This window comes from Cottoperca gobio, chromosome 12 (genome assembly GCF_900634415.1).
Source record: "Cottoperca gobio chromosome 12, fCotGob3.1, whole genome shotgun sequence".
In the NCBI taxonomy this organism is placed as follows: Eukaryota; Metazoa; Chordata; class Actinopteri; order Perciformes; family Bovichtidae; genus Cottoperca; species Cottoperca gobio.
The window spans coordinates 9,865,566-9,885,799 of NC_041366.1; the positions used below are offsets into that span (position 1 = coordinate 9,865,566).

At 39.3% G+C, this 20,234-nt stretch overlaps 2 protein-coding genes across 4 annotated transcripts; both read right to left on the reverse strand.

Annotated features, from left to right (window-relative positions):
• Positions 1 to 2,466: 2,466 nt before the first annotated feature.
• crkl (v-crk avian sarcoma virus CT10 oncogene homolog-like) lies at positions 2,467 to 12,593 on the reverse strand. Its single transcript, XM_029444505.1, has 4 exons — positions 12,034 to 12,593; positions 11,357 to 11,669; positions 10,234 to 10,708; positions 2,467 to 4,870 (listed from the first exon to the last, which is right to left on the reverse strand). The coding sequence occupies exons 1-4, from the start codon at positions 12,044 to 12,046 to the stop codon at positions 4,736 to 4,738; spliced, it is 936 nt and encodes a 311-aa protein (XP_029300365.1). The 5' UTR covers positions 12,047 to 12,593; the 3' UTR covers positions 2,467 to 4,735.
• A 2,532-nt stretch (positions 12,594 to 15,125) lies between these two features.
• On the reverse strand, positions 15,126 to 20,142 carry ccdc74b (coiled-coil domain containing 74B). Of its 3 annotated transcripts, none has more exons than XM_029444174.1 (8): positions 19,286 to 20,142; positions 18,818 to 19,196; positions 17,892 to 17,939; positions 17,407 to 17,524; positions 16,371 to 16,566; positions 16,136 to 16,236; positions 15,968 to 16,027; positions 15,126 to 15,814 (listed from the first exon to the last, which is right to left on the reverse strand). In XM_029444174.1, exons 2-8 carry the CDS (start codon positions 19,107 to 19,109, stop codon positions 15,688 to 15,690), a joined length of 942 nt encoding a protein of 313 aa, XP_029300034.1. In that variant the 5' UTR covers positions 19,110 to 19,196; positions 19,286 to 20,142; the 3' UTR covers positions 15,126 to 15,687. The 3 variants fall into 3 exon arrangements, with proteins under 3 accessions (XP_029300034.1, XP_029300035.1, XP_029300033.1); XM_029444175.1 differs by having other exon boundaries at positions 18,818 to 19,079; positions 19,254 to 20,142; XM_029444173.1 differs by having other exon boundaries at positions 18,818 to 20,142.
• Between the last annotated feature and the right edge of the window lie 92 nt (positions 20,143 to 20,234).

Sequence of the window (20,234 nt, forward strand, 5' to 3'; positions counted from 1 at the left end):
AGATTCATAGTATACTATGTCATTTGTCTTAAAAAGAACATCATAGTAGCCTATAGTATGTCATAAAAAATAAGCTAAAGAATGCATAGTATGTCAAAATAAATGTCATAGTATTGGCAAAAAATGTAATAGTTCTGTATGCCATGAACATTTCATAAAAGATCTGATAGAATAATATTAAACAAAAGTTTTTTAGTACATGTAAAAATGTCCCATATGGTCTAGCGGTTAGGATTCTTGGTTTTCACCCAGGCGGCCCTGTAATTCATAGTATATAAAATTAAATGTCATAGTTTGTATGTCATAAAAGATTCATAGTTTATGATCTCATAAAAAGTCATTGTATATTATATCTTAATAAAGCGATAAAAACGTGAAAGTAGCCTATAGTATTTCATAAAGAAATCATAGTATTGTATGTTGAAAATGTTGAAGTTATAGTATAGTATATCATTAGGAATATCATAGTACGCCATACATATATAGTACGTGTTAAAATGTCCTAGTATAGTATGACATTAAAAGTCATAGTACGCCATACATATATAGTACGTGTTAAAATGTCCTAGTATAGTATGACATTAAAAGTCATAGTACGCCATACATATATAGTACGTGTTAAAATGTCCTAGTATAGTATGACATTAAAAGTCATAGTACAATGTCATAAAAAAACTTGTTAACATGTCATAGTTTGTGTCATAAAATAGGTACAATGTAGTATGTCATAAAGAATGTAATGGTATAGCATGCCATAAAAAACGTCATACAAAACTCAAAGAATGTCACAAAAAGTAATAGCATGGTATCCACAAAATGTAACGAGAAACAGCTGGGTTTTTTTTTAACTGATTTATGAATCTGTCCCCTGCTGTCTTCATCCTATAGTGACTTTGTGGCTAGCACTTAGCATGTGCTCCTTGAAAAATGGTATTTAAACTTTTAAAGGGACATATTATTGATTTATTAGCTTTTAAGACCATGCAGACACCCTGTATATCAAGATTAATCATGTATACTTAATAATTTCTGTATTTACATCAGTTACATTCGTCATCAGTGACACTTGTTTATTGTTAACCGTAGGAATAAAATTATAGTACTCTTATTTATGTAAATCATCAGCAAAGATTCAATGTGGGCCAACCACTCTTCAGCATGGCAGCTGCTGTCACATAGTTTAAGGACATTGGCAGTAATGGACTGTAGGAAGGCCGTCATCGACCGTGCCGCACATCCATTTACACACACACACACAATGCCCAGAGGAGAGGTCAGACTCAGCTAAGTGTGATTCATTAAGGTCATTCTCACTGCAGCCACTGCCCATCACAGTCCGGGGATTGGCTTTAATGACAATTTAACCTGGCACATGCACACAAAGTACAAGGCGTCCAGGGGTAAAGGCCAGAGAATTAATTGAAGACACAGTAGGCCCTATCACTAATCAGGTGATACAATTTTAAAACTTTATACCCAAATTAAATAACCTAAAACATTTAACTATTGACCCAAGTTCAAACACTTGTCTCAATGTTATCTAAATCTTTTCATGGTCTTTTGACTTTAAGTGAATGGGATGTTGGATGTTATGCTTGGCTACAGGTAAACTGAAACAAATAGGAGACATTTAGGAAGAGAATTAAGGAAGTTAAACAAACCATCTGTTACACTATGCTTGAGTTACTTCTATTTTGGTTTATTTTCTCCACTTTTCTGTTGCATATTCATATACAACATGACGTGAGAACCATTGATATCTGATGGGAATGGTAGCATTCGACAGTCATTGTAGATTTAATATAGATGCAAGTATACCCATTGCTACTATACTTCGGAACAGTTGCATAATCTAGCATATGGTCCCAGTCACTGTGAACAGAATCCTCTTACATATAACTAAAGCCTGTTCATACACGTCAGCTATCCATCTCCTGAAGCATCTGATCTGGAGTCCACTGATTACAGCCTTTCAGAATGATAAGGATAGTTTCGCTTTAATAAGTACTGTCTCTAAAGGGATGACAGTGGGGCATTAAGTCCATGCTTTTTCTATAATATAGTTCAAAACCTCAACTATATCAGCCAGGACTTTAGACATCTTTCAGTACAGCATCAACAGGGGTTAAATATCACTTTTATTAGGACCTATTGGCTTATACTTTGTTATTTGTGCATGGTTTGAAAAGAGCTGAACAGTCACTATCTGAAACATTGCCCTTGAAAAGTTTTCCATTCCCCATCTCTAGGTCAGCTGACTTTCTTTTAATAGCACTTCATTAAAATTCATTAATTGCTTCCTTTCTCCTGGGCGCAGCCAGAATCAAAACTGGAACTGTCAAAAACTAGAGCAACTGTCCTGTGCTCCAGATACACAACCTGTGAAGCCAGCAAACACCTCCACGCCCACCCATCTGCTCAAAAGAAAACAGGCATATAGAGACAGAGATATCAGACGAGAAAAAGTTAAAGAAGTAGACGTAAATTTTATTTACTTGTTCTGTACATAAAGGGTCAATACCAGCACAGGTGTTAACCATGGGAAATATTAACACATGTAAATGGTTTAAGAAAATAAAAGGCACAATTTTCAATCCTTAAGTAAAAGACAGGTTTTCCTAGAATATGAGAAGAGAGCACAGTAATACTGTTAATGCCATTACAAAGCATGAGAAAAGCAAGTTCACCTCAAGAGAGGAAGTAAAATCAGGGTGTATTGCTTAATTAGATTTCATTAATTTTGATGAGGAAAAAAAAAAACACACTGGTGTTTGCACAGACCAGGAGGGATTAAAATAAGAGACACCTTTATTTAATAAGGACATAAATGACATTAAGCAGCATTTGGCCAGGCAGAACCATCCCCCCGGCCAAGAGGTTATGCACAGAGGCAACCAGCAGGCATTTTTCCCTTTTGTAAATGTCACCGTAGGTACTTTTGTTTAACAACATCACTCATTTGAACAAAAATGCTTGCCTTAGTAGCAGACTATAAACTGACAAAATTAAACAAAAACAAAATTGTGATACAACTAAAAGCTGCACAATATTACTGAGTGAACGGCTGAGCATCGATTTAAACGGAAAGCACTAGTCGGAGAGACGCGGGGGGTGAAATGGTTCATTTTTACAGCAGAAATTAAGGGGTCGGCACTGTTTGCACGACTGTTTAATCCTCGGCTCCTACTTGTCCAATTGGTTGCAGCACAGTAGGAACAAAGATGCTTTCCACTGCTCTTGATAGAGTATGTTTGCATAAAGAGACAAAGTTGTGCACAGACCAAATATTTAAGGAATAAAGCTGGTTGAAAGATCCTAAATTGACAGAAGTAACATTGGAATAAAAACATAAGGTTAGAGAGGGAATTGCATGCGCTAAAAAGATGCATTTATCTTACTCTCTGAAAGAAAAGGCATTGATGGGATTCTCATTGGCTTGCTAAAACATTTCCTCCTTCCCTGACCGCCACTACAAGTGGAGTTTCTCACCTCAGTGGAACGCTTTATTGTGTGCCCACGCCGCGACAATGCATTTTTAGCTAGCCTTGTAGTCGGATGCTTGTGGGAAGTGCTGGCCAGGGCCGCCGCTACTTGACTTTTGAAAACCTGTTCAAAGCTTGACACTCTTAAGCAGAAAGTTGAAATATATATTCTAGTGCTTGGTGCTGTTGGCACTAAAAACCTGCTAATTTCAAAGCAATGTTTTTTTTTAAAGTTCAAAATAATGTGAAGGGCAGTAAAGAGAGGTACCAAGTGGACATGCAAAGTTAACTCTCTACCGTACATCTCCACGTCACAAAAATAATTGTTGATCATGTGGCAAAAATAAGAGAATGATGAAATCACATATGGCCGTGTCATGTGTTATTAACAAAAGATAAATAAGTCTCGTCAGTCAGACTTGTGTCAGGTTGAAGAGTGGATGGGATCGTGGGATCTATAAAGTCACGGTGCAACCTAGATTGTCCACAAACCCATCTCTCCTGCTTCCTCCTGACTCGTCACACATCACGTACACATCAATAACCTGTCAACCTGAATATGGCCAATACCTGTGTGTGTGTGTGTGTGTGTGTGTGTGTGTGTGTGTGTGCGCGCTTGTGAGATGGTTAAGGTACAACAGTGACTTGATTGTTTGGAGAAATAACATTTTGACCGGCTGGTTAGCTCCTCATTGCCTCAGTGCTCTCCCAAGTCCATAGGGATATTGCTGTTCCCTACTTAGTACAAATATCTGAACAACAAAACAAACACCAACACTTTTCTAAAGTCCCCAAGACTTCAAACACATATTCAGAGAAAAACAAAACAAACTAACAGACATGTTGTAATGTAATGTGGTAAATATCTATTGTGAACACACACGCACACAGACACACTTAATACATACACACACACACACACACACATACACACATACACTCACACTGATGCCCAGTAATCTGGAAATGAAAAGGACACTAATGCAAAAAACATTGCCCAGCATGGAACCAAGTCATGGGAAAGGGAACTGGGAGAAGTGGGATCAGGTTTTTTCATTTGGATCCAATGTCCAAAGCTGTAAACAGTCAGAAAGCCTTGCAACGGTTGGCAACAACGGAGAGGTTCGCTATCATGGTACAGCCCCAAGCAGGCAAGCACGTAACCGTGGTGACACTGGCGGGAAAAGGTGGAGACAGCCAGCAGGTTCAGGTACGGGTCAATACTGGCGAGAGGGTCCAGGCGACCTTTCCGGTCAGTCACTCTCATCCGGATTCTGGGGGTCTACGATTTTGACATGGGTGAATGGGAAGAGACCCCTCCGTCCGTTCACCTCTCCCTCCCACTGGCCACTGATGTTCATCCGTGTAACCATGACGATGTCGCCAACCTGAGGGCAGAAGGACAGGAGGCTGAGTTACAGCAGCGGGACTAGCTTGCAGTAAATCTGAGTGAATTTTAAAATTGCATACATTACATACGACGTAGAACATTTTCAAATACAGTGTGGTCAAGCTAAAGATGGGATTGTTCATACATTGGATCATTTAGGGGCCACATTTAACTAAAATGCCCGAGAGTGTAATGAGTGTGTACACTTTTTGTTTAGGTGACTATGATATGAACAGCCTAGTTTATCACTAACACAACACAGGAATATTTTGGGTAAATTAGTATGCAAATTCCAAGAAAGTAAATTTCAAATAATAGCCCCCAGTCAAATACCACAATGTCTACTTAAAGATGAACACACTGCACTACTTTATTTGCTATGACATTTCAATGAATTTATATTATGTGTATTAGTTGGTAACTGTAATTTTCACACAATGTAATTTGTAGAAAACATGACAAGTCAACGGGTAAATGTGAACTGTAAGCTGATGTAACGGATACACTCCATTGTAAAAAAGATGCACACATAAGAAAAATATATCTGGGTTAATAGTCCAAGGAAACAACGAAATACATTCGGCACAAGGCCAATGCTTATTGTAAAACCTTCTCCAGACTACACAGTACTCGAGCGTGAGCAACAAGATATCCAGTACACCTGATTTATTTATACACAATGTTTAAAATTAAAAGCCGTTAGCTACTGCACTGTGGTTTGAACACAGAGGAGCACAGCGCTGTCGCTCAGATGGGTTTGTAACATTGAATGTGACCCCAATCTGTTAAAGCCATATGCTCTTTATCGGGATTAGAAGGGAAATGTCTCCATCACCAAAACCATGATTGAAACTTGAATGCGAGAGCACACTATTTGTAGCTCCAACTTCAGTACGAGGCTTCAAGGACATCCAGTCCTAGACATTATCTGTAACAATAATCTTTTACGTCATTCTAGAATGACAAGAATGCTACTTAGTCATACAAAGCCTCCATGGAAACCATCAGGCAAAGAATGAATCATGATGTAGTGAAACTAGAATGCTATCACTTACATTCAATAGAGAAGCCAAAAATAAAATATAAAAATAATTAAGTTTCATGTGTTGAATTATAGCTCATATTTTAAGGGTTAACATGAGCAAATCTTCATTCAGATTGGTTGTTATAAATGCAGACTTTAATTAAGATTCTGAAGTATGCCGAAGATCTTGTTAACTACTTTGATTTCTTTTTGCAACTACAATTACAAAATAAATCCTAAATATTTCAAAACGTACTGTGATCACGCAAATCGCTTGGGGTAAAACATCTAAGCATAAATCAAATAAAAGAATCATATCTAAGTTATAAGAACGCAATAATCAAAAGGAAGACTAGTGCTATGCAAAAAAAATTATATTCTAAAAATCTAATTATGAAACCCTCAAACAATGAGGACATACCCTGATTATGTTTGTTGGGGACTGCTCGTCTCTGAAGTAAATAAATAATGACTCATAGCGTATGCTTCTTGAACCCCTGGGGCCCCAGAATAGCGACAGTACAAAACTAAAGGGTTTTTGCTGTAAGCCCTGACCTATTCTGAGCCAAAGACAGAGACAGATAGGAGACATGATGAGACGAGGTAAGGTATGCGTGTTCACTGCAAAACAATATTACCACAGGAAATACTAGGGTTTCCGCTGGTTTCTTTTGAGCGACTGTTTTCTAGGGTTTCTGGTGGCTTTCTTCTCTCAATTAAAGTAATTACGACACTTCATTTAAAGAAAATTGAGTATTCAGATTCTAAAACTTCTGGATTTTGTGCTTTAAAAATCGACATTAGATTCTCCATCTATTTCGGCCTGGTGACTTGCATCTCAGTTTTAAAAAATTGAGAATATTGCTGATATGCGCTGAATTTAACAAAATAAACAATATTGGAAGACAGGTGCCAAGATACTGTAAAATAAGTAAAAAGAAATGCATTCAAATGTCAAATTGTTGAGGACAGACAATGGATTTAATGTTAATCCAAAACAGATGCAACTGAGTAAAAGGTTTTTCCTCAGAACCAGTTTTAAACCAGGGTTGATGATGTACAGGCATCCCAGCAGAGCAGCAATTATACCTGCACTGAAACTCAGTATATGCATTTAGAAAACCCCCATGCATATCTATCAAAATATTATCCGTTTCCTACACAGCACTTGCAATGACACAAGCATCTATATTTCTTAATTGTAGCGAGTGAAAAAAACAAACGGTTAAATCATCGAAATGAAGCTTTTGCGGCATCAATTTATCTTTAATAGTTACTAATAATAACCCTTTAAGTTTGGCCAATTTTTGTGGGAAGATCTGCCCGTCTTTGAGCTGCACACACAGCAGTTATTAGATTGCTCCTGCGGGATAGAAAGATGGTGCCAAAAAACAGACCTTCAGTCTTAACATGCGTATAAAAGACACAACCACTGTACCCAGAGTAACTTGTTACTGCACTGCATTAGGTTCAAGTTCGCCACAACCCCGACAGTTGGTGTGTTTATTGATATTTGGAGCGAAGAACACCAACAAAAGAGAGAGAGGGAGACATCTACCAGGACCATCTTGAAATATACTAATAAATGTTTGTTATTTTACAAGAATAAACGTTGAGAGTCAAGATCAACAAATAAAAATAAATCCATCCTTCTATACATAATCAACAATGTGTGAGGAAAGACTGTAAAGTTTGCATGACGGTGTTCCTCTAGACGCCGCCTATAATCTTTTGCTTTCCCTTTCGGTGCAGCAGTATCAGTCTGACGGTAATGCAGTGACACACATTTTTAGCAGCCCGGCTTTATTCACAGGAGTAGCAAATTTTGGAAGTTCAGAAATTGTTTTTCACAACAGCAGCACATGTGGGGTGTGGTCATGCAGGCCTGAAAAGTGTTGATGAAACAGAGGCAAAGTCTCTTATCTCACAGCAACTCTGATCACGGATGTACACTGACAGGGTGGAGCCGACATCACCGCTCTGCATTTCTTTCACGCGTTAAGAACATACTTTAGTGTTTTAAAGGATAACAGTGGGCCTTTTTGTAGTGGTTAACTATAAAGAAAGATTTTTTAAATCAGCTGGGTTTACTATGAGTAATAGTGATCAAGTACAAAATATCTTAAATGATACCATGACGGGAGCTGGGACGTCTCTAACTTTTGTTGAACACAACTAATAACTGAAGCAACCGTGAGAAATGATCAAAACGGAGTTTAAATGAGTCCTTGTGGAGGAAATTATAAATGTGAAACGTTTTGTTTTTGTTAAAAAAAGGTTACACACTTTTTACTAGAGTCTTCTGAACATACATATAATGTGTGTTTGATCTATTCATGTAATAAGAGGCCACGGTCACGGGTTAATCTTTAGTTGCCCCATACACGTCAATGCTACACCATAAGATTACACAGGATTGCATAACATAAGTTCCACATAGTCATGTTTCAGTTCTCAAATGCTCGCTGTGTTTGTCCATTGGTGACCATTCCTTATTGCCTTCTCTCTGTCTCCGTTCGTGGACTTAGCTAAATTAACTTTTAGTTTAATGGAAGTTTCCATCTCTACTCAGTGCAGCTGTTGACTAAAGATAGGTAATGATGGGTGCAGACCCAGGCCAGCTGTCATGTCATGTTAAACCATTCAACTCGTGTCAGTCTGAATGAGGTATTAGGCATTTCCTATTGTGATTGTTGATTGTAAAAAAAAAGAAGAAAAAAGGAACACAGGAGAGTAGACAAGACTAACGTTGTTAGAGCGAGCTGTCTAACCTTTAGCATGAATGCCATTCACCAGGTTAGTTCATGGTACAAATGTACACCTCATTTCAGAGTCACAGACAAGCTGCTAAGATCACTTCCTACTTCCACCAACACACTCTGATGTCAGCGAATGGCAGCAGAGACAGACCAACATATCTTTCATTTTCATCTCTCCCTCGGGGGCATCACTGCAGCTCAGTGTGCTATCAGAGTGGAGCACGCTGGAGCCCCAGTATATACGTGAAGTGCACATTATGCATTACATTACATGCTTCAACATGTTACCACAGTCGAAGCAGATTGATATTAGCCAGAGTGCACTGCTGAGAAATGCAATCGAGCTGTGAAATGCAACAGTGCTGCTGATAGAGCTGCTGCCCGTTCAGCAGCCAGCTGGCTGGCAGGAAGATTGAGCCTGAGCCAGACAAGTGGTAGAATTGGGTCTCAACTCATCCCCTGTGGTCAGTCTCACCAAAGTCCCCCGCCCACCATCAATTTAAAGTTGCCATAGTGTATTTTGCAATAAATTGATAATTTCAAGAAGAAAACACCATGTTGTGTAATGGACAAACTACACTGATCTCCAACTCCTTTCCAATGTCAATGAATGAATGAATGAGGCAATCAGCATGCAGGATGATGCCAGTGCCCAGAGCAACAACAACTTAATGCACATAAACAAGAATCACTTGCAGATAGAGTCTAAAGTGGCTGCTGTTGGTTCGAACATTTGCTGCGATGAAGAAAGAGCATAGCCATTCGTTAGAGGGTTGCAGAGGACACTTTCACACATTGTGATTGCTGTGGTAACTCTGTAGGCAGCACTGACTGGTGTTTCCCCTCCTCTCATTAGCTACAGAGTCCTACAATTTCAATGCAGCATGCCGTTTAGACCTTACAAGAAATGGTGCAGTGCTACAAACATTTTTGCTATAGGTGTGAAGTTGAAAGTCTCGGTTCCTTTCTTTTTTTTCTTCTTTTATTTTAGATGTGTTTTCTCTGGAGAGTCCCAAAAATAAAAAGTTGCAGAGCAAAAATGAATTATGGTGGCTTATTTTCTCTTGCCATCTGTTAACTTTGTCCATGGCGAAACAGGCATGAAACTTTTAACCATCAAAACACTGTGTTTCAGCCTGACGCTGAGTAGTCTAGTACAACTTGGAATGGAGATTGTTGGAGGTTGCATTTGAAAAATCAAAAAGGTACGGCTGAAAGAAACCTCTGATATACTGATTATGTGACCAGCAATGAGGTGGATTTCTCATATGACCTGTATTGTGAATAGGCTATGGATTATTGAATTTGGTAATGTTACGTCATTTGAACCAAAAGTAATTTAGTTCAAGGGCGCAAATGAACTTTTCCCCAGAATTCACAAATGTTTGATCCAATTCATAAATACTATAAGGTATCTTACATTAATTCCTTTGCCTAACAAAAGCAGAAACCCATAAAAGCCTAATTTTAAACAGCCAGTGAAGTCAATGCTATCTCTTAGAAAGACGAGAAGGAAGACAGGAGAAGGTCAAAAGACAAAGAGCACTTTTACATAAGTGAAATTCCATTTTACAATACCTCTAAAGCCAGAGCTGTTTTGTCATAGGCGCATGGCACTCGTTTCTGAATGGCCTTCGCCATGACGGGGCCGTTCTGCATGGACGGTAGAGGAGTGATAACTGCTCCAGGTGTGCCAGGTGGCAATGGCGATGGTGTCTGGGGCTGGGCATAGGCGTGGACGAGGGCGTGGGAGGGCTCGGGGATCCCATAGCTGTTGGAGTTGCGAGATCCATGGGAAGGCTGGCTAGGATGAGGTGAAGGTCGTACCAATTTCTCCACATAGGGCACAGGGATCATCCCGACACGCCCTTCTTTACTTTTTGCGCTCCACCACTGCTCCTCGGGCTTCTCCAGGATGATAAGGATCTCCCCCTTCTTGAAGGGAAGGTCCTCTGCATCGCTGCCAGTGAAGTCGTATAGAGTCCGCACATACTCCAGGTTCTCATCTGGGCCACCCAAGGGCTGGATGGGACCGCTCACTGTGCTTGGGTACCTTGAGAGATTATAATAATGAGGCAAAGGACGGAGACTTAATGTGGTTATCGTAAAAAGGTGTGTCAGGGACAACTTTCCTTCAAGCATCACAGATACGTTTGTTGTTGAATGGCGTTCAATAAAAGCTGAGGTTAGGTCGAAGGGCAAAACATGATTTACATGAGACCCTCCAAGGAACACTTGCACAGGAATGTTTACTAATGTAGTGTATAAATTAGTTAGAAAAAAGACTTCAAATAAGTATTCATATCTAAAAGGTGGAGCAAGATATTAAACTAAATTATACATACTAAATGATGTAAAAACAATGTCCTAGAGTGCTTAAGTATCCTATATGTAATATCTAGTTAGAGCTATGGCAGCATCTTAGCTGGTGATTGTTTATTTTTTCATCATGTGTTGGGACACATTACTAAAATATAAACTTGGATCTTTGGTAGTAGAGTTGATGTTCCAACCAGTTTCAGACAAACTGAGGTCTGACTGAAAGTAGGGTTAATTGTGATAAAAATAGATAAGCTACTTAACCTAGATTACCCGGCCTTTGGTGGCAATACATAAGGCCCAAGTGTTATGGTATTTTATCATGGTGTATACATATTACAATCATGGTAGTTAGTGGAAGGGTATTGGGTGACTTTCCTACCTGGGGGCAGGCTCTATCAGCGTGGTCGTATCCAGGTAGTGGATTTTGTAGAACTCCAGGAGAGCAGGGAGGTGCTCGAATTCTTGGTCGCCTATCTTAAACCTCTTGCTGGGCAAGGAGTTGATGATGTAGTGAGACACCTTGGAGTTTTCAGATACTGACAGCACGTAGTCGCCGGGGCAGGTCGACGAGTCTCGAACAAGAAACATGCCATGTCTCTGTCCTTGTAACCTATTCTGTGCCTCTTGTCGTGACACGGGTCCAAAATACCAGGCGGACCGATCAGATGAATCAAACCGAGCAGTTGACATTTCTATTAAAAATAAGTTAATAACAGTCTACAATAAAAGCAAAAAGAGATTACAAAACAGCCTAGACAATAAGTTAAAATGTGTATGCGTGGTTGAAATTGGCCAATCACAGCAAGTTGGAGGATTTGGAAGATGCAGGGCAGGGCATTCGTCGCCCTGTGAGGTTTTCAAATGATTTATGCACAAACACCGCAGGCTCCGGAGACCTCCGATTAAAAAAACAGAAAACAAAAACAACCTGACGTTTTCAGAGACAGGCTGCGACTGGCTTGATCCAACTTTGGAACATAATGTGGTTCCTGTGTTCAGTAGTCAATGGCTGAGGGATTGTTTGAGCGGCCAAAACAGAAAAACAAAAAAACTTACGACAGACAAACATCGACGGAGAGCGAAGCAGCAACAAATAATCAATGAAGCTTCCCTTTTTCGTTCCGCCTTCCGAGAAAACACCAGGCTTCTCTTCTAATAATTTATCTCCAGTCAGTTATGAGAACAGAAAAGGTGGCCTCAGTATTTCATCTGATAAATCCTCATGTCAGCAAAAGGTCGCCGGTATCCGCGGGTCGGAAACGAAATGACTACTTTGTATCTTCTTGATCTTACGGTAAGGCACACGTCATGGAAATTCGTTTTTGAATCCCCTTTCTCGAGTCGGAGCAGACTTTTGAGGCAGCACAGCAAAAAAATGGCGGCCCGCAACACGTCTTCACACAAAAAAATATTTCACAGCAACGGCTTGTCTCCTGCGCGTGCATCTCAGGTGCCAGTACGTTAGGCTGTAGCTCTCGCGTGCGTTCCTAACTGCTCACGAGGGATACCGGCTTAACGATTCTATATTTTATACTTTCCCTTATTTCTGCTCGTCCCCCCCCTCACCCGAGCCACCAGAAGTGCGAGTACGAGACCGAAAAATGGCGACGGGAGGGCAGGTCCCGCTTTCTATCTGCACGTCACTGACGCCTGGAGGAGGGGGAGGCGGGAGGAGGAAAGGGGGTGGGCGGATGACGAGGCCACGGACACCCCCCACACCGCCCCAGAGTATAGTGTCAATCATGTTTCCATGACAGCTACCGAACATTTTGTCTGAAAAAATATAAAGCAGTGATGTCATCATCACGTTATCTTTTAATAACAGCAGCACGAGCCTTTATTATTTGTTCTATGCTATGTTTTTTTAATACAATGTGTAGGTGCAGGTTAAAAATGAGCCAAAAAGTAAACTCATTTTATTTACTTGTATAAATAACAATATGATTATACAAATTCTATCAACATAAAATAATGTTGTAATAAAATATGACAAAGCTACTACAAGTACAAGTCATTTAATATATTTATTAAGTAAAAACACACAAGTATTATCAGCAAAATAAATAATATACGTGTAAGTATCAAATGTAAAATAACTGTATGCATGCAAATGGCTCCTGTGACTGTTATATTACTGAATTGTTTATACTGAGGCATGCACATATATCATTTTGATGTTGTAGTTAATTGGGAGGGAGTTCATTTTAACTACTTTATACTTAGCTAATCATATATTTGATATGTACAATCTTAATCTGCAAAGTAAGTTTTGACTATAACTGTCAACTAAATATAGTGTGGTAAAAACTATAATATTTGCATTTTAAATGATGTAGGTTTATATAGTAATATCAAATGCCAAAACTGTAGTTTTAGTTGAGGCCATTTGAGATGTTACTGTCATACTGCCAAGATCACTCGGGTCCCCGTCCTCAAAAGTGTTCCTTGGGCAGAATAATTTCACTATTATTACTCTATAATGATAAATGACGACAGATTCAATTCTTAGAACTGATGACAGTTTTACACCCAATCATATCTGACAACTCAATTGTCTCTGATGGATTCCCTGAGGACATGTTCTAATGCGAATCTGTGTATATGATGTATTTCTTTGTAGCATATTATATTGTATGTCCGTAGTTTACTGTGGCCTTGTATTAGTTCCTGTGTTTGAGGTACAGTATCAGCTCATTCAACTGCTCTTTCATAACACAAGTAACACTTTTACACATTTCCCTATTCTTATTTCCTGTTCTCCAACTTCCCCGCCATTCAATCTCATACTAAGAATTATCTGGCCCAGAACTGTGACACATCGATATGGAGCTCTCCAATCTACAACACAATATGCTGAAAGGGAGAGAGTGAATTTAAATGGAGGGGGGAGTGCTTCAAAAGAAGCCTTGGTAAAGACTTATACAAATCAAAGAATGTGTTAGAAAACACTGATAGAGCATGACAAGCCGTCCAATGAGGCGGGACAACTTCTGCTCGTTGATGAAAGTAAAATATATAAAGATGTAGCTCTGTTCCTCTGGTTATTGAGGTTTCAGTGACCAAGCCTCATGAGGCTGCAGCTGGTACAGAGCGGCTCTCATCACTGCAGCGCTGTCTGAATGTTAATAGATTCGCACCCACTGGGTCTTAATGGCTAATGCCTGCCAATTCCCACATTTCCACAAAGACGCAGTGATGCAACAAATTGGAAAGACAAAAACAAACAGGGCTTCTTCCTCCTCAGAAGTCTAAGTTGAAAATGCTTATATTTAGGGACACATACTGTGCATTTTCACAAAATAATTTTTTGTTTAACCATACTATTGGTTTACTTTGTGATTTTGTTACCACAAGGTCATGGCAGCCATTCATTAAGATGTATTTTTTTGGGAGGTCATACATGTAAATAATTAAATTTTTTCAATATTCCAAACACACACACTCCATGCAGAATATGAATTGAATTAAATAAATAAAAAACATTGTTTGGAAATGAGGCTACGGTAAGTTATGACATACCTGTGTGTAAGCTGTCAAACTTTTGTAGGCTTTGATTGAATGGACGCTCACTGACGTTTCTTCAAAAACACCACCATCTAGTGGGTGCATATGTCTTTTATTTAAACATAACAGGAGAGTTTTATACATTGTTTTGAGCACAAATGTATTCAGGGAAAACAATTCCTGACAAAGGACATCAGGGTATCTTGCTCACTCCTCTTATTTTACAGAAATGTCGAGGATCAAAATCAGTTCCCCTATATTGCTTTTCTAACCATTCCCCCTGGCTATCACTGCTGCATTAAGAATGTGCATTATGATTGGGCATTGTGATCAAATCTCACCAAAGGTTTTGGAGGTGGAGTTTGCTAAGCCAGCTTCATTCCGGGAAATGTATGCCCCGCCTGGCTGCGTGCAGTTCTTAACCTGCCCTACGTTGTTGCACAACTACAAGCTAAGTTTTTATTTATGTTGTGAAATTTGTTGATGTTCACACAGCTGTGTACCATCTCACTGATAAAATGATCACACGATTGCCAAAGCTGAACATATTCTGTGAAAAAAACAGGAAGAGGCACCAGACCCGGGAGGAAAAAACAGGACAGCGCTATTTTGTGTTAAGACAATTTAAATTTAATTTAAGTTTTGTATTGTTGTGCTTCGTTGTAATCCGCGTGCATGACTGGTAGCACACTGGCTAATTGAAGCATGACACTGCTCCATACAACAACAACAAAAAGTGCCTGAAAAATAGGCTTGTTAGTTTTTTTCTGTCTCATTAATGTGATTTTAGAGGCCTGAAATACAACAATTCCACCATCATTATGGCAGAATTATAACAAATGTGCTGTGAAAACTAAACTCACTCAAATCGGACTCAGTTTGGTGAAAATAAGCAGACAGTGTTAAGTTAGAAACGCTGAACTTTAATAGTTTAAATGTCCAAAAATGCATTGTTCGGGAAACAATAAATAAATAAATGTACCATTTCCAGTACAAAGCTAGATTTGAGACATTTTTTCTTCTTCTTTTTGTGTGAAACATTTAAAGCTTTTAAGTCTGTAGACCGTTTCATATTATCCATCCTTCATGAGTACATTTATGTACCCATTAGAGATATAATGAAAAAAAAAGAATTGTAGGAATACTTCAAATGGATATATATAACTGTACACTGGATGGATGAAGCGAACGCTGTTAAAGTTCTGATCACTGCACCGTCCTTTTGAAACGGTCCCTCTGCACAGCACGGGTCCTCCTCTGTCTCTCTGCAATGGTGGAGCTGAGGCTCTGTTTGAGGGCTGGCAGGACCACCCGAGACTGAGGGGGTCCAGACCTGGTAAAAGGAAATATGTAGATTTAACTAAGACGACCAAGATGGCGTTTTTATTTTAGCATAGTGAAACGCTTCTGTATTGGTTACAATAAGCAGTTAATGCAACATTATGGAGATTTCAGCAATCTGTTGCATAGAGACAGATTTACGTACGTTTTTTCAGGAAATGTTTGAAGACCAAGTTTTGGGAATTTCTTTTCTTCGGAAGATTTGCTGAGAAGTACGAAAAAAGAGAAACCACCATCACAACTGTGCTAGTTTCTTCAAGGAATATTATACGTTGGTGAAGATCAAAAAAGATAATATTCTCTGTTACTTTACCTGGTACCATCAACAAGGTAGGCCTTGGTCAGAATGTAGTTTTCTGGGGTGATCTTCTTGCTCAAAACAATATCTCTCAGCAATGTCTTCACACGTATGATCTTAATGAAACAGAGATGTCATAAAGTCATGAAATATTTCCACAGAAATATTTATAAAACATAATTAATAAATGTTTCATAACATTGTAAAGCGAATGTATTTTGACTAACATCGTCCGATGATGGTCACTTACTTCCTGAGACTGTAAACTGTTAGCATTGTACAGCTGCCGAATGATGACCTCACACTCCTGTAGTGTGGGAGCGCGCGGTGGATGGGAGGGGTTGCTGTGAATTCGTAGAGGCTGTAATGAGGTGATGAGGCCCCCCTTCGCATCTGGGTTATGGTCCTGCCTGGCACATCCCAGAATGTTGCTGCCCTCTTCATTGCTGCTCCCCAGTAGTCAGTGGGATAATATCGAAATAACACACACACTGTTAAAGGCTGTTTTGGTTGTAAACGCCGAGTTGCTTTAACAACAGGTACGGACCGAGACTCAAATCGATTCATTGGCCTTGTTTGTACGACAAGACCAGATGTACAACGTGTCTTTTTTGACCCGCGCTCTATTTGTGAGCTCTGCTGGCTTAAAGAGAAGCAATGGAAAAATACACCCAATTCTAAACATGTCTTTTGCTTCTTCCCACGCTGTAGCTGAGGTATACCACTGACTGTGGTGATTAATGTGTTTCACATCTTCTTAGCGTGAATAATATTCTCATTATTATAATTTCACATGCTTTACTGTATGTGCCACAGTATATAATTCAGTATTGCACAGTATATTTATACAGTATATCACCTAAATTGCTTAATTTTGTCTCAATATTACATCAACACGTATTAACCAATATGTCACTTCTTATCAGTGTTTTGCTAGAATTTTTATTTAGAGCAGGACAATATATCCCAAGATATATAGTAATAGTAAATAGTAATGCCATGAGATGAGTTATTGTCTGAATATTTTCTAAAATCATGATACAATTTAAATGAGTGTTTTCCTAATGTCTCAATTGAATGACAATAAAACAAATGTCTGAGCTCATCGGACTGTCCTAGCTGCATTAACAGCTGATGTCAATGAGGAACAAGGAATGTCGCTACCTGTATTTTCACCAAATCCATGTTATGTTATGATATTTCTTTGTCAATATTTTCTAAAAAACACAAACATATTTGTAGGTTAATCACTGAAAAGAATCAGATGTAGCTGTACGGAATCTCACCTTAGTGCTTGGTCCTGTGAGGGTCGAGTGTCCTGCAGCGGCTCCTCCAGGTAGAGTCCCGTACGGGCTTCACTTCCCTGAGTGGGTGGTCTAATGCCTCGACGACTGTGTGTCACTCCTAGAAGAATTAAACGTTTTGAAGATAATTAAATGGAAATTCAAATTGTTAAGTTCTGTGCCCTAAATGTTATTTGGCAGAATGTGTTTCACCTAATTGGCCTAACGTGAGATACTAACAACTAAAACATAGCCTTTCTAATCTGGGGATGCCTTTGAACTAGAGTTGGGCAAAATGTTGATATGCAATGTGAGATTTTGCCATACTGTTTATACCAAGGTATCTTCCCTTTATTGACTGGTTGATTTATATATATCTATATCTCAGTAATATCGTATTATACAATCACAAATACTGCGATAGAGGATTTTATCCATATTGTCCATTACTTTAAACTATATCAACAATAAACCAGATTACATCTTACCTTTTCTACTTGACTTGGGAGGCTCCATTATCATCTTATACTGCAACTCTGCAACATCCACATTAAGATCATTTTAGTGTGCGGCATACTGTAGGGAGGCACACAAGAGGCACAATTGTGTAACACAGTCCAGACAAATAGCCCATGTTTCCATGGGGGCCTGACTGCTGTGACGGTGCGAAGACAGACGACTGGGGAGTCTCCTGGTGGGTGGTGAGGTGCATTTATATGTGACCTGTTCAGTAAAGTGACACTGGATATTTGTCTACCTCCCACTGAGAGACCATCAAAACCCTGGAGTTGCTATGCGACCACTGTCCCTGGATTGAATGTTTCTCTTTTCAGCACCTTATCAGTGGACAGTTAGGGATCGCAATTAACTTCAATTCATTACATAAAAGGTTACTGAGTTCACACCTCACCCCTTGTAAATGGAAACCTGGTGATATGGATTCTTACGATGAATTGGTTCTCGGCCATTTATCCATAAAGTAGCCAATTCCTTGATGAACACAGCAATTTACTCCTGGGAACATTATGGTGCTTTCTATCTATCAAACAGAATATTGATCTGTAATCAGTTTTGCTTCGTTATAGTGTTTTCTTTTTTCTTTAGTTTCAAATGTTTTATATACATTGTCTTATCAGTCTTTTTTTATTTCTATGTTTTTCTTTTCTCCCTGATGTAAAGCACTTTGTAACTGGCTACAGTTCTGATATCAGCATCATTCTGTGGCTAACACAGAAAAGCAGTACAAACTATTTCACAGGTCGTTAATTTTCAACAATATGAATCATTTATGATTATCCCAAATTATTGGGTTACATATTCAAGTGACCTCGGTTAAAGTATTTATTACTAGGTAGAAACGACATTAATTATTTGACAATTATGGCATATTCTCAGCTCACACTGGTTTCTTCACCTTTATTCTCCCGTCTGAGATACTCTATCTCTGCATGGAGCTTCTCAAGAGTCTCCTTGTGTTGTTGCTGAAGGAACTGGATATTCCTCTGCACTGACGCGACGCGGGGGTCCATGTCGCTGTGACAGGTCACCTCTGCTGCTCTCCACACTCTTCTGTCCGCTGGTGGGGCGACAGGCAGCGGCTGCAGTTTGTTTGCCGGTAAACGCCGTGGAGAGCAAGGCTTCCCGAGGCGCCCAACTCGGGTCCATTGTGGCAAATGCTGCACCGGTGGAAGGTTATGACTTGACATTGCTTTGGTTTATTCAGCTAACGAACCATTCTAGCCTCCATTTGCTAGCAAGGTGACGACTTGTTTCCGCACGAACTAACGGTTACCCTAGCGAACAAACAAGCGAACAAACTAGCACCATTAGCTAACAATGTTTTTTCTTACCATTATATTCCAGTGTGGACAGGTCAACCTACATTGTTATCCCACAACAGCCAACTAACTAGTTTGCTAAAGTCTGTTACTAAAAAAACTCAAGGACCCTTTGCACTCATTTAACATGCGCTCCACTGACACACACACACACACACACACACACACACAATGTTGCCGTGACAACAGTTAACGACTGTTTAGGCTTTTGTCGCCCTGAGTAGAAGCTCTCAGGTAAGCTCCCTTAAAGTCCCGCCTCCTTGATTTTTGGATTGGTTGCGGTATGGGTGAAGTATTCAAACAAAGCCGTTTGATTGATGGAGCTTCAAGGAACCTATAATTATATTATATATTTATATTTAGATAATTATTGTTATATCATATGTTTATAGGTTACTTGGGGACAATATGAAAGTGCCTAAACTTGATTTCAGTAGTTTTACAACTAAAAAGTAAAAATTGAAAAGAATGTTAACAATTCAGTCGCAGAGAGGGGTGGTATTCACTGTACTAGGGATGATTAGATATTCCCGGATAGCCACAGGTGTTGGAGGCCACAATTAATCATATAATACAATCTCTTGTAGACATTGCATTTGGTCACTAACAATTTAAAAGGGAACTGAAATGCATGTGGCTTCATGGAATGTGAGGAAACAAGACACACAATAGTATGTTTTAGGAAATGACCAGCTAAAGCCTAATGTTGACTACATGGGACTGGGTTTTCTAACCATGCCAATACACTGGTCCTTTAAATACACTTCCCAAGTTTAATTGGTCTTAGCAGTGGGGTTACTAGGGCAGCAGCAGGACAGTAGCTTTACCTGCCTTGTCAGCCTCTATAGTACATTATTCCATAGCTATGGGAACTAATGAAGAGCATGGCAAGGTTTATTATTGAGTAGGTTCAGGCTCAGGTGTACAAATCATGACATTTTCACGGTTGTTACGAAGCTAAGGATTTCAAAAAGAAGCCTTTGTTCAAGTAAA

Excerpts from the sequence above, each read along its gene's own strand:
- crkl (XM_029444505.1), bottom strand. Across the intron at positions 10,709-11,356 it reads CTGATAGAGCCTGCCCCCAG|GTACCCAAGCACAGTGAGCG; the intron begins GTAGGAAAGTCA and ends TAATCTCTCAAG. Across the intron at positions 4,871-10,233 it reads AAACAGCTCTGGCTTTAGAG|GTTGGCGACATCGTCATGGT; the intron begins GTATTGTAAAAT and ends TTCTGCCCTCAG.
- ccdc74b (XM_029444174.1), bottom strand. The coding sequence starts at position 19,109 with ATGTCAAGTCATAACCTTCCACCGGTGCAGCATTTGCCACAATGGACC. Across the intron at positions 17,940-18,817 it reads TCTCAGACGGGAGAATAAAG|AGTTGCAGTATAAGATGATA; the intron begins GTGAAGAAACCA and ends TGGATGTTGCAG. Across the intron at positions 16,028-16,135 it reads TACCTTGTTGATGGTACCAG|CAAATCTTCCGAAGAAAAGA; the intron begins GTAAAGTAACAG and ends CGTACTTCTCAG.